The 12,925-nt window shown below is 47.1% G+C and overlaps 1 protein-coding gene across 1 annotated transcript; it reads right to left on the bottom strand.

Annotated features, from left to right (window-relative positions):
* Positions 1-406: 406 nt before the first annotated feature.
* Positions 407-12,330, bottom strand: snx18a (sorting nexin 18a). The gene is made up of 2 exons (XM_035641222.2): positions 10,193-12,330; positions 407-1,937 (listed from the first exon to the last, which is right to left on the bottom strand). The coding sequence occupies exons 1-2, from the start codon at positions 11,766-11,768 to the stop codon at positions 1,684-1,686; spliced, it is 1,830 nt and encodes a 609-aa protein (XP_035497115.2). The 5' UTR covers positions 11,769-12,330; the 3' UTR covers positions 407-1,683.
* Positions 12,331-12,925: the final 595 nt, after the last annotated feature.

Consider the following 12,925-nt stretch of genomic DNA (forward strand, 5'->3'; position numbering starts at 1 on the left):
GCTCTGCATCTCGGTTTACCTCGGTTGGAGGTTGTGGTGACGACGGCGGATGAAAACCTCTCCCAGACGTTCACTACAGCGGGTGCTCACTGTCGTCTGCTCTGGCGCTTTCGACAGTGGTCCAGATGTCCCAGATGGCCGGCCCGCGCCCCGCGCTGTCAGCAGATCTGCGAGCCGAGCCCAGCTTAGCATGAAACACTGACACGGCACGCCGGTCCTCCAGGGAGGCGGCCCAAGGAAACCTGCCGGTCCAAACAGTTTGCACTCCGTGTCGTTCGGCAGCTACTAGAAGGCAGGATGGCCACACTGCATGGGTCGTTTCGATTCTGTAGTACGAGTGTCTGAGGCCCAGTGAAGGACAGTTAGAAGTAACCAGGCATTTGACAAAATACACAGCACCGACATGTAGCTTTCTGTGAATTTATTTTGCGTCTCTGCTTCTACATTGATCTCCTCCTCTCTCTCGCTCTCTCTCCCATCATCATAAAGGTCAAAAACAGCCGTACAGTCGAAGCGTCTAGAAGTGTGCCATTAAGATAACAGCATCATTCAAACAACTGTCCAGGTACTGTACCCTCCTCTACCCTCTAACAGCCTACCTCTGAACACTATCCCAAAAAACGAAACCTGAAAATCCACGTGTTGTCAACACAAATTCACGTACGCGTTCGTCGCAAGTGTCCACCCACACGTGTCCATTGATAGGCGGCAAGCTTTACGTAGATCAGCACCAGTGCTCGCTGTGCCGTTTGTAAGGCGTGGTTTCATATTGTCAAAGCAGGTAATCCTCTCTTGATCCTGATTTCATCAGTCTCTGAAAGAGTTGAAAAATAAATCCTGGAGCCACTGAGGCAAAAAAAAAACAACAAAAAACCCGACAGAACTGAATATTATCTCCCATAAAAGACACTGTCCTCAGACTACAAAATTTGTAGCTTTGTTTAAAACAAATAGAATATATTTAAACATATACATTATATAAAGCTTTTTTAAAAACATCTTTAGTAACAAGTAACACAACGACCAGAGAGACGTAGGCAGAAGGCACAGCGAGACAGTGGTGACGGCGGCCGCTCACTGAGGGGACTGTAAACATTTAGTTCTGTTTGTCCGGGGGGGGGGGGGGGGACACCAGGAAGTCGTCGAGTCGTTTCCAGCAGGCAGTGTGTCAGCCACCGGAGGGTCGCTGCTCCTGGAGTAGCGGCCTCTTAAAAACAGTCCATTAAAAACAAGAGTGGTGAGGCTTAAAAAAAACACGTGGATGCGAGGCTGTACCTCCCTCGTGACTCACTCCCTCGTGACTCACCCACACACACACTGGACCGGGTGGACCCGTCGCTATCACCGACTCTCACATCAAATCTGAGCGCATCAGACCTTTGTGTTTGGCCTGACTTCATTAAATTAAATGTCCTCACCCAGTCCCCTGAACAATGTGGCCAACACACACACACACACACACACACAAACAACACACACACACAGAAAACTGGATTTGGCTGAAATGTCATTATCACTGGAGCATAATCTCCTTGATCGTCCCTCCCTGCTGGGGGAACAGCGCTCAGCGGTATGTGGCATTGGCTGCTGTTTGCCAAAACCCCCACTGGCTGACTTATAGAGAGGGGTGCGAGGCCATTTGGTCGCCGAGGTCTCAGCAGACCGGCTGGGACCGGTCGCCCGTTACGCGTCGTCATATTTCTGCAGCGCGTCCTCGAGCTTGCCCGTGATCTTTTGGAAGAAGGAGATCTGCTGCTGCAGGTAGTGCTGCATCTGGGCCTTGAAGTCGCGCACGCGGGTCTGGTGGAAGTGCTGGATCTCGGCCAGCGTGGCGCAGGAGATGATGTTGCAGCGCTCGTTGATGCCCTCCGCCTGTGCCAGGTCCATCTTGCCCTCCTCCACGTGCTTCTGGCTCTCCTTCACTTTGGTCAGGGCTCCTGTTTGGACATGAAATATGGAGGCAGGGATTTAAGGTTAAGATTGATTTTTTTTTGTGTGTGTGTTTTACTTCTTGGTAAACATACCAGATGAAATTCAGAAGAAAGACTCCCACTTGTTTCTTACAATAAGGGTATCAATAATCAAAGAAATAGCAAGAAACTGGTTGAAAAATGACAACTTAATTAATCATGAATGGAAAGATCTGGTGAATGAAATATATGAAATGGAGAAGAATACTATGAGGATTAGAAATCAAATGCATTTATTTGAAGAAAGATGGGAGAAATGGATTTAATATAACCTAAACAAAGTAAAAATATTTTTTTATCTCTTGCGGTTTCATGTGGATAAACATGAGACATTATGTTCTCCTGTAACATGATTGACTTTACTTATCATTATTTTACCTGTGATATATGATATCCGAAATTATTATCATTATTATTATATTTTTAAGTGTATTTATTGTCATTTTATGTTATCTCACTTTTTGTACATTTTGTTAAGTTTATTGTGTGTTAGTTTATTTACCTTTAAGAAAATGCTAATAAAAAATTAATCGATTTTTTTGTCTATCTGTTTTTAAACTGCTCTTTGAGAGTGAATGTTTTACAATGTTTTGTTTTTATTAATGTTCAATCAGAGAGGAAATGATCCAGATGCTATATTTGACCCAAGTGGGGAAAAAGGCCCACCGTCATGACCCATTTCTGCGGAATGCTCCTTCCTCAAGACATTCGATTTTATTTCCTTAAACCTTTAACTTGTCCAACAACACCCTCTCAGACTCTCTAACTGGGGAGTTAATCAATGATCTGAATGTTCTTGCCGTCTGAGAATCAAGAGCAATCACTTGACAGTGAATCTACTTCTTCAGGGAAACCACCAGAAATAGTAGGAAGACTTTTGGCACGAACAGTTTGTTCCAAACTTCCTAAGAATCAGAGCGACAACTATAGTTAGAAACTGCGTAGGGGGGAAAGAAAAAATCCCTACTACATGGTGTCACTTCAAAGCTTTCTGTAAAACAACCATTTAGGGCAGTTTTGTCGGCAGCTTGATACCATTGACTCAAGTTGTTGGCAATTCAAAGGACATAATATTAACATGGGCAACACCGTACTGAACATACCGATTGGACGGTACTCAATTTACAAAATGTCTATGACTTTACACTCATATTAATGCCACGTTTAACTTCAGTCGTGTTAGGGTTCGTTGTCGTTGCCAATCAGAATGAAGAACATAATGGTTTTAAAAACAATTTATCACAAAATCTCTAGAACGTCAACGTAGGTACCTCTCTTCTTTCACTGTTGAGCCATATTTTAATATCCGCCACTGTCAGAGGAAACGGAAATACGAATCTGCCGTACAACCAATCGCGTTGCGATCTCCTATCGCGGTGTGTTCCTACAACACGGCCGCAACCGTAGCTCAAAATCGACCTGATCCAGCTACATGTCAGAATTCTGCTCATGTCTATATGTGCCTGAAATCAGAGACTCATATCTTTTCCACACATTATTTTATCAAAGCATGACTGAAAAAAGGTTGCCGCTTCTTTTCCATGTGTAATTCTATTACCGTCAGTCCCAGTCCACCGTGGGCTGGTGTCAATTCAAAACGATGTTCTATTATTTCGACTCCTCCGCTTGCAAAAATATTTCATTAGTCATCTAACAACAAACTGCACCTTGCTGGAAAAAAAAGATGCTATGCATATCACACTCATAGTGAAAGTAAAGTCTCACTGCCAGGAAGAGCCTACTTGCTGTCGTCACAACCATTCTGATGTCACAAGACGGAATTAGCCTTCAACCTTCCAGACAGATGGTTCCATGGGAGCAGAGGGCAGGGTCATACCGCCGTGAGCTCGTGACAGACGACTTATCCAACTGTTGACATTTATTTTTTCCGACTGAGCAATGGAAGAAATGTCATGAGCAATAAGTATGAGGTTGAAATGCAAGAGAAACGGACAGGACGTGACCTTCCGTTTGAGCTTCCTACTTTCAAAAAAAGGTTTGCGTGTCACAACGGCAAGCGAAGAGGACATTCACAGACGGACACACCGGTTAGGGCCCTGACATGAAATCATTTCTTAGTGCTTCTTGAGGTTTTTTGTCAAAATATTATCGATTTGTAAGGCAAAGAGAGGAATTGTGATATTTCAAGCACATGCAGGTGGTAACCCCCGAGGCCGTGGTGCAACACTTCCTTGTTCCAAAGTCTCAATTGTGGCGACTCGTTGCCCCAATGTCTTAGGTACCTTACTCTCTGAGATTCGGACTGTTGGCTACAGGAATCGAGACATTTAAGACGTCAATGTTCATTTTTCAACATTTGCCTGACTTTTGATTGAGCAAGTAATTAATGAAGAGATGAGCTGATTATGAAAATGATCATTGTTGCAGCCCTGAGAAGTTTTTTTTTAATGAAACTTGCGGTGGATCCTTTTGTTCCGTCAAGAAACATTGGTCAGCTCAGCTCTTTGAAACAGGAAACCACCACTGACGTACGGTATGTAGCTGTGCTGCTGCAGTATTGACAATGGGGAAATTGTTCAAAAATGACACAGACAGTATTTAGAGTAGTGTAACCGTGCAGGGCAATAACCAGCTGACAGACAGTGTAATCATCCGAGTGTTGGCTGTACCCGCGGGGTGGAAAGGTGAGATTTGTGCCCTAAAGACCTGGTGGCCAAACTTGGCCCCTGCATTGGCCCTGTCATGGGAATTTCGAGTCATTATGTGAGCTTAGTCACCGGCACTGCGCTGAAAGTCAGATTCAGCCTTCTTGGTTTCCTGTCATGTGAGACCACAGAAGACTTTAGACAAAATCTTCATAACTGCCTTTTTTCTTTGCAAATCATGGGCTAATGGCCTATGAATTATAACACACTGAGCAAATAAATATGCTCACAAAAAGACACCTCTACGCCCCTCCTCCCCAAATCTGCCCGGTCGGTTTGCCTTCTGGCTGCAGCTCGCTCGGCGGCAGTTTAACCCAGATCTTTGAGATTCCTCTAATGCACAGCAGACTGAACATGACAGAGAGAGAGACGCAAAGACAACAGTGGAGCAGAGAGAGGGGGTGCAGAAGACAGCAGCGGGAGCCAACACAGCTGTCCAAAGACATGAACGCCAATCCCAGAGGTGTTTAGTGTATCTTAAAGGTCTCTGGCTTCCTGCATTTTGACAGCCCACTAATGGACTGAAGGGGAATAATTGTTACCATGGACACTTTATGAGAAGAACAAGAGTTCAGTCATAGAAGAGCAAAAAGGGGGATAACTAGTACTGTGAGCTACTCAGTCTGCCAATACAGGGCTGAAAATATGTTTTTGTCTGACCAACAGTCCAAAATCTGAAAATATTTAATTGTCTACAATATATGGCAAAGAAAAGCAACGCGTCCTAACCATGTGAGAAGGTGGACTGAGCAAATGTTGGTTTGGATCAACTCATTATTTCTATATGTGCAGAGGATATTATCTGCACATATTTCTATTTCTATTGCCTCAACACTAATAGGGCCAATTGTTAGAGCACAAGTTGAAGATAACAGAAATAAACTCTCTATCAACAAAAGTTTAAAAAAAGAGACATCTCTTTTTAAACTTATTCTTTCAAAGATTTTCAAAACAAATATTGGTAGAGCTTCTTTGGCAGTTAAATATTACATTTTGGCTGCTTTTTGAGACAATAACCTTATATAGCCTCATAAAAAACAAATTAATAAATGAGCCTAAAAAATCATGTTCACTCTTTTTCATTTTATTTACTACGTTTCACTATTGACTGGTAATACTGGTGCTGGCACCATAATGATCCAAATCATTGCAACACCGTCCGTTTACGACCCAATACTAACAATAGAAAATACGAGAATCCCCTTTCAAATTATTAAGTAATGCCGTATTGCATCTGATGCATCAAACCGTTGCCTTCTGTCATTTTTGCTAAAAGAAAATACTGGACACTGTGTGAGGTCCATAATGATTTGTGTTAATATAAATCGGAGGACATTCAAGATATGTATGAGCTACTGATGTGCCACGAGGGATTATTGAGGTTTATAACTTCAGAGTCCCACTATGAATAAGGATAAGCACTGATGAATCCCTCTGAAGAAATCCTCCCTGGGTGTACGGAGGTGGCAGCGAGCCCTCCTGGGCTCACGGAAGGCCGACACTTTAGTGCTTACGTAATCTCCGGTTACGCAAACAGCGGCAATACCCGTCTCATCACTCCGCCACCTCGACCGTCCATTTGTGCATCAGGGGACATTTAAATAGCCTGTGACAATATATGAGACGGACCCGCAGCCAAGGAGCGTCAGCTGACTCAGCAGGAGGACCTGACATCCTTCCAGAGACGTTGCTTTTCCCTCTAACATGCCTGCCTCTGTTGTATGACTTCATGTGGTGATAAAACTGTGTGACGAGACCAGAAGAAAAAAAAAATGTTGATGTGCTGAATAGATATAATCAACGAGGGAAAGAGCAAAGTCAGGGATATAGTTAGCCTGAGCCAAAAAGCCTTTCACGCGCATTTATTATTTACTAACTTCATCCGTGATTGGTTCATATGCACGCGCTTATATGCTTTTGAGTGAGTTGATTCAATTACAGAAACAGACAGTTGCACAGACAGTGAACTTAGATATGTAAATGTAAGGACATTAATCTAATCAGATGTGTGCTGTTGACGGGAAACAGCCTGATAAGAACTTGTTGTCTGAGCTCACGGGTAGTGAGCTTTTAGAAAGTGACAATATGGCCTGTTCTAAAGTCAACAATATTTATTTTCACTAAGAGGCACTGCAGGCGAGAATGATATTACACTTTGTATGAGTATATGTTTGAACAAGAACTTCACAATTCCATATTCACTCGACCAATAAAGACTACACGGGTGGTGTTAAAAAATAAGAGATGATCAAAAACCCCTTCTTATCTCTTCATCTTTCCCAAGAAGAAGGAACAACAAAACCCATCAATATCAGATTAGGACAAAAATAAAAAAAGTACAAAAATAAAGCATGCGAAGTTCAATACGTTTTGAAAGCAAAGTCAGATACGATATATCTGGCATCATGGGCTTGTGTTGTCCCTGCCGGGCTGCGCGCTAATGGCTCCGGTGGTCCCCGCAGAGGTGGAGATCAATAAGAGTTCAGGGCTCCACATTACCCTGGTCCCTTCCATCGGGGACAAATAACAATCTGTCCGGAGTCTGAGACGGATACAATGAGCTAAAATGGGCCGTTGATAAGACTGATAAGCAAGACTTTTGACATGTCAAGAGAGTAACAGTGATATGACTGGGAGACCCCCACCCACAGATAACCTCTTAAAACAGAGGTAATGACCAGGCTGGTTAGCCTCAACATGCACTTCTGAAGCTTTTAGAGTTGACCATTTCTCTCTCTTGCTGCTCGGTGCAATATATTGATTGTTGCTCCACAAGTGCACCGATACAAGATGACTCTAGCCTCAGCTGACCTCTCTGTGTACGCGTGACCACTTCTGAAATGTGTACTTTGGTTTATGAGAACAAAGGATATGCTTAGCCTCACTTTGTGTATTTAACAGGGAGAAGACAGCGAGAAACCTCACTTTGTAATAGGGGAATAGCACTTGTGGGTTTCTTCTCTCTCGCGTTCATCTCACGTGTATCAGGTGTAACGGGCAGGATATACTGCACGTGAACAGGGACGGAGAGGGAGAAAAAATATCTAATGACGTGAGAGTCAGAGAGGGCCACGCAAATTGACGGAAGTATTTGTGGCTTCATAAAAACCACCTATTCTTTCAGGCACCATCTTTCAGACAACACAAGTAAACTCTAGAACACGAATAGTGCTTAGTACCTTTGCAGGGGCTATTTGCATTTAATGCTGCCTGGCATCATGTCGCCTATTAAAGTACCAAGCAGCCGCTCAGTTGTGCGATGAACGAGGGAACTCTTCTACACAATGTAATGCAGGTATACATTAACCGTTCCGTCACTACCGCGCAGCAGCACAATAAATGTTTACAGCCTCTTGCAAATACCGGCACAATATGGATGCAACAGGCCTTGCAAGTATGAGTGCCTACGCAAAAAAATATCCCGCTTGACCATACTTGTATTCAACAAGACAAGAAAAGGGAGATTCTTTCCTCCCTTAGTGATTAAGGCGCAAAGTAATGCATGTGTGAAGAAAGGGAAACTGTCTTAACAGGCTCAAAATAAATAAGAGGAACTAAACATTAGAAAAGAAGATAAGATCAAAGTCATTTTGGATTCAATGTGTGACGTGTGGCTCTTCTTTTATCTGCCGCACGCCCCGGTTTTCCCCCGTCGGCTGCTTTGTTTCCAGTTTCCCGGTGTGCTGAAATCCTGTTTCACTGCACTCTGTCGCCTTTAGAAAATAATTAAAAAAAAGAATGTGCCTGTGGCAAGGTTATCCGCGTGTGGTAGCAATCCAGAGCTTCTCACCTGTGGAATTAGGCCGGGCTTATCGCACCAGACACCAGCAAATGGCTGCGTCACCTTATTTGGGCTGTATGTGTGGCCAACGTGGCAAACTTGATTTGAGCTGAGTGGGAAGTTTGTGTCCTGCTGCAGCCCAAACACAGACCGTCCTGTTTCCCCCAACGTCGCCTATTGTGGACTGAATGGGCCCAGTGTGTTGGTACGGGGCCCAAATGATAAACCGGGGCGTTAACACAAGCCGGCAGCGAACTTCTAAACTCAAAGTTGTGGCTCAAAGTCTTTTTTTGGCAATCTATAGTTGGGAAATTTTGGGGATTCCATACACCTGATATATGAAATGCTACTGGACACCAGCAAGGACTCTGACTATTAATTTCCCCTCCAAACAATGTGATTTTAGTAAGGTAGGGCGTGTACCTGATGCATGGAATGAGAAGGATTATTTCACATCGTCCTCTAATCTTGCAGGTGCATACGGGCCCATGTCCTCTATGGTCTCCTGCATGGCACTGTTTCAGGTGGGACTTGTCAGTAGAGACGATCTGATTCTTCACACCGGTATCAGAAAGGCCTCAGATACTGCCGGAAAAATTGCCGGATCGATCGGGCATCGAAAAAGTAGGCTTGTATGAATTGAAGATGCTGTTGCACTGTTTTATACTGTTAATGTACTGTTTAGAACTTTAAAGGTATTGGCTGTGGCTGTTATTTGACGGCTATTTAAAGGAAGTGATTGTTGTTGTTTCTTTCTAGATTCATACATATGTGTTTACTTGTCATGTGACACTAAGTGACACCAGCTACTGTAAATCAGAGCACAGAGGCTGAAAGAAAAGCCGGTCAGTCAGGTATGACCGACTCAGGGGGAGGAGCAGTACGGTTTGAGTTGCATGTTTTCTTGAGGTCGATCGTTTTGTCTTCCTCATTACGTGTGCCACGTTCTCTTGATACAGTGATGGAGAACACAACTTGCAACAATGCTGCTCCTCTTGCGTAACAAGTGTTGCCTCTCACGAGCGTGACATTTTGCCACACAATGAGGACAATGATTGGGTAAAGGGGCCATGTAGGAGGAGGATGGTCTCGACTGGTCTAACATTGACTTTCTGTACTGAAAAAAATAAAGGTGGACAATCAGTTATGACCGAATTTTGCTCAAAGCTGTGATCGACAACAAACAAATCATTAATATGTCATAGTTCAAAAGCAATGGAAAATCAAACACAGCTACACAGGCGCTGCCCATTTGATTCAGCGGGGGGAACAATCGGGGGCGGCAGTGAGTAAACCAGTTCTCCAATGCAAACACTGACCATTTGTTTTGCATAGCGACATAAACTAAAATTGCAACCTGACTGCTGCTGGCTGCCGCCCTCAGATCTGACACGCTGAAAAACTGTCTGGAGCAAATGACGTTGTTTGTCTAGTTATGGTTTCTTCACTTTAAAGCCTGTTGACTGTGCGTCAGCCAAAGTTTTGGTTTGAAAACTGGATTTAGAATCCCACTGGTACAATATTATGTCATTATATATGTGTTTATGTGGTGAATTTAATATTCTGGGGTCGTGAAACGTCTCAATTTTCAGTTTTTGATGAGGATCCTAGTGTTGTTCTGGGATTTGAATTATTTTGCCAAAGTGTATACAGTTTATCTTGAATGTTCAACTCACTAAACATTAAAAGTTGGACAACCTGTGAGCAAATGTCAAGACGGTAAAAACTTCACACAAAAAGCAAGTCAGTCAGAGACAGGGGTGTTATTCTTTTACCTTTCTGGACATGGATGATGTCTGGGTAGTTGGCCAAGTGTCCTTGGTAGAGGGCTAACAAATCCATGATTGGGTCCAGATCCTTGCCTGGCTGGTCGGCAAAGTACTCCCCGATGGCTTCGTAGGCGTCCCCGGTGTAGGAGATGGCCTGGTTGAGTCCAGCAGCGAACGCCTGCTGGTCCATCTCGAAGGCTTGGCTGAGGACCTTGAACGATATCCCCACTTTCTGGTACTCCTTCTTGAAACCGCTGATCTGCTTGCGCGCAAACTCGTTGACGGTGGCGTTGAGCTGCAAGGTGCTGTCGTCCATCCTCCTGGTGAAGGTCTTGAATCCGTCTATCTTGCTCTCGACCTCCTGGAAGTCGAGCGGCGCCGCCGGGGTGCTGATGGTGAGGAAGAAGTTGGCCCCGACCATCTCGTCCTTCTCGGCCTTCCTCTTCCCCTGCTTCCAGGCCTTCTCGTCCGTGCTGTTGCAGGTGAGGAAGTGCTGGAAGACGTCACACCGGGCCAGCACCGGGTGGCTGGTCATGTGGTTCATCCACCAGATGAGGCCTTTCCTCCTCTTGGAGATGAAGTCCTCCTCGAAGCGCCCCGTGGCCTGCTTCTCGGGGATGTGCGGCACCGAGATGACGGGGAACTTCTCCACCAGCCGGGCGTACAGCCAGTCAAAGTGCTTGTACCGTCTGTTCACCTGGTTCTGCGTGTGGGTGGGGGTCAGCTTGTAGGACATGTAGCTCTTCATGCCCTTGAACTTCGTCTGCTTGGTGGGGTCGTCGATGGAACACCGGAACGGATACGGGTTCTCCTGCCACTCGGGGCCATGCTGGCCGATCACCACGCAGATCTTGTCCCCGTCCTTCACGAAGCCCGACGCCTCTCCCAGCACAAACGCCTCTCCGCCGGACTTCACAAAGGTGGAGAACCTGTTCAGGTTCCTGCTCACCGTGGCCGAGCTCTTCGCCTGCTGTGCGTTGCCTCTGGACATTGAGGACGTGGACACACTGTACGTGGAGGGTCCGTTGCCCTCGAAGTCGTGATAGCGTCCCCCTACGGTCCCCGGCTCATCTGCCACAGTGGAGCTGTCGTCCCAGTCATCATCCCAGTCATCATCACTCACCTGGCTGGGTGACTGATAGGTGTGCTGCTGCTGCTGCCGGGGTGGTGGAGGCTGCTGCTGCTGCTGCTGCAATGGAGGGGCTGGGAATGTGGTTAAACCAGGAGGGGACGGCTTGGAAAAGTTCTCGATCTTACTGGGAGGATTTGAAGAAACGTCGAAGCCCCCGGCTGGGATGTTGGCGTATCTGGAGTCTCCAGATGTGCCGCTGCAGCTGTTGTTGTTGAGCGCGGCGGCGGCGGCGGTGGTGGTGGCGGCGGTGGAGGCGCTGGAGGCGTCGCTCCGCACGATCTCCACGTAGGACGCGGGGAACAGACCCCGCTCCCCGTTGCTGTTCACCCCCTCCAGCCAGCCCTCGATGTCCTGCTCGCTGTACAGGGTGACGATCTCGTTCTCCCTCACCGACACCTCGCCGGGGTTCTCGGAGCTGAAGTCGTACAGCGCCCGGGCTCTGAGCGCCATGGTCCACCGCCGCGGCTGGAGGACGAGGAGGAGGAGGAGGAGGAGGACGAGGAGGAGGAGGACGAGGAGGAGGACCAGGAGGAGGAGGACGAGGAGGAGAGGGAGGACGAGGAGGAGGAGGACCAGGAGGAGGAGGAGGACGAGGAGGACGAGGAGGACAGCGGGCTGCCTTGTGGCCGGCTGGCCGGGGCAAGTCAGGGGCTAGCTCCAGTCAGCCCACACGAAAGTACTCGTCAAACTTCTCCCAGTCTGAGAAACCCTCCCCCGCCTTCTGAAGAACATACAACCCCGGCGGTGCAGTGGTTTCGCAGCGTGTCGCGACTGCAGAGAAGCGTATTTATTTTCTCCCCCTACCACGACACTAATCCGAGCTGCGGCTGCTGCTGCTGCTGCTGCGGCGGCGGCTTCTCTCCTCCGGTGCGAGCTGGACGCTTCTGCCGCTCGCGCGCTGCGCCGCCACCAGCAAGTCGAGCGGAGCAGGCTGGTTAATCAATGGGTGGAGCTACGAGCTGCTGCCCAGACATCACTAGTCGACTCGGCTGCCGCTCGCGCGCTGCGCCGCCACCAGCACGTCGAGCGGAGCAGGCTGGTTAATCGATGGGCGGAGCTACGAGCTGCTGCCCAGACATCACTAGTCGACTCGGCTGCCGCTCGCGCGCTGCGCCGCCACCAGCACGTCGAGCGGAGCAGGCTGGTTAATCGATGGGCGGAGCTACGAGCTCCTGCCCAGACATCACTAGTCGACTCGGCTGCCGCTCGCGCGCTGCGCCGCCACCAGCACGTCGAGTGGAGCAGGCTGGTTAATCGATGGGCGGAGCTACGAGCTGCTGCCCAGACATCACTAGTCGACTCGGCTGCGCTCGGCTGCGATCGTTTCTTGCAGACTTGTTGAGCGTTTCACGCCGAACACCAGACACGTCGCACACAGGGTGGGGAGGGGTCGTTCCGTGAAGAATGGTTGTAACAGGGTAACGCCCCAAATGGTTTTTACTTTTTGCACTGATTTTATACAAAGGGCTGCAACTAACGAAGTTATTCGGTTATTCTGACAATCTCCATGAATTGTTTGGTCAATTAAACAATCCGAAATTGGTGGAAATGCCCATCGCACACAAGGTGACAACTTCAAATTCCCTTTATTTAACCTACAACAACAA

This window comes from Scophthalmus maximus, chromosome 19 (genome assembly GCF_022379125.1).
Source record: "Scophthalmus maximus strain ysfricsl-2021 chromosome 19, ASM2237912v1, whole genome shotgun sequence".
In the NCBI taxonomy this organism is placed as follows: Eukaryota; Metazoa; Chordata; class Actinopteri; order Pleuronectiformes; family Scophthalmidae; genus Scophthalmus; species Scophthalmus maximus.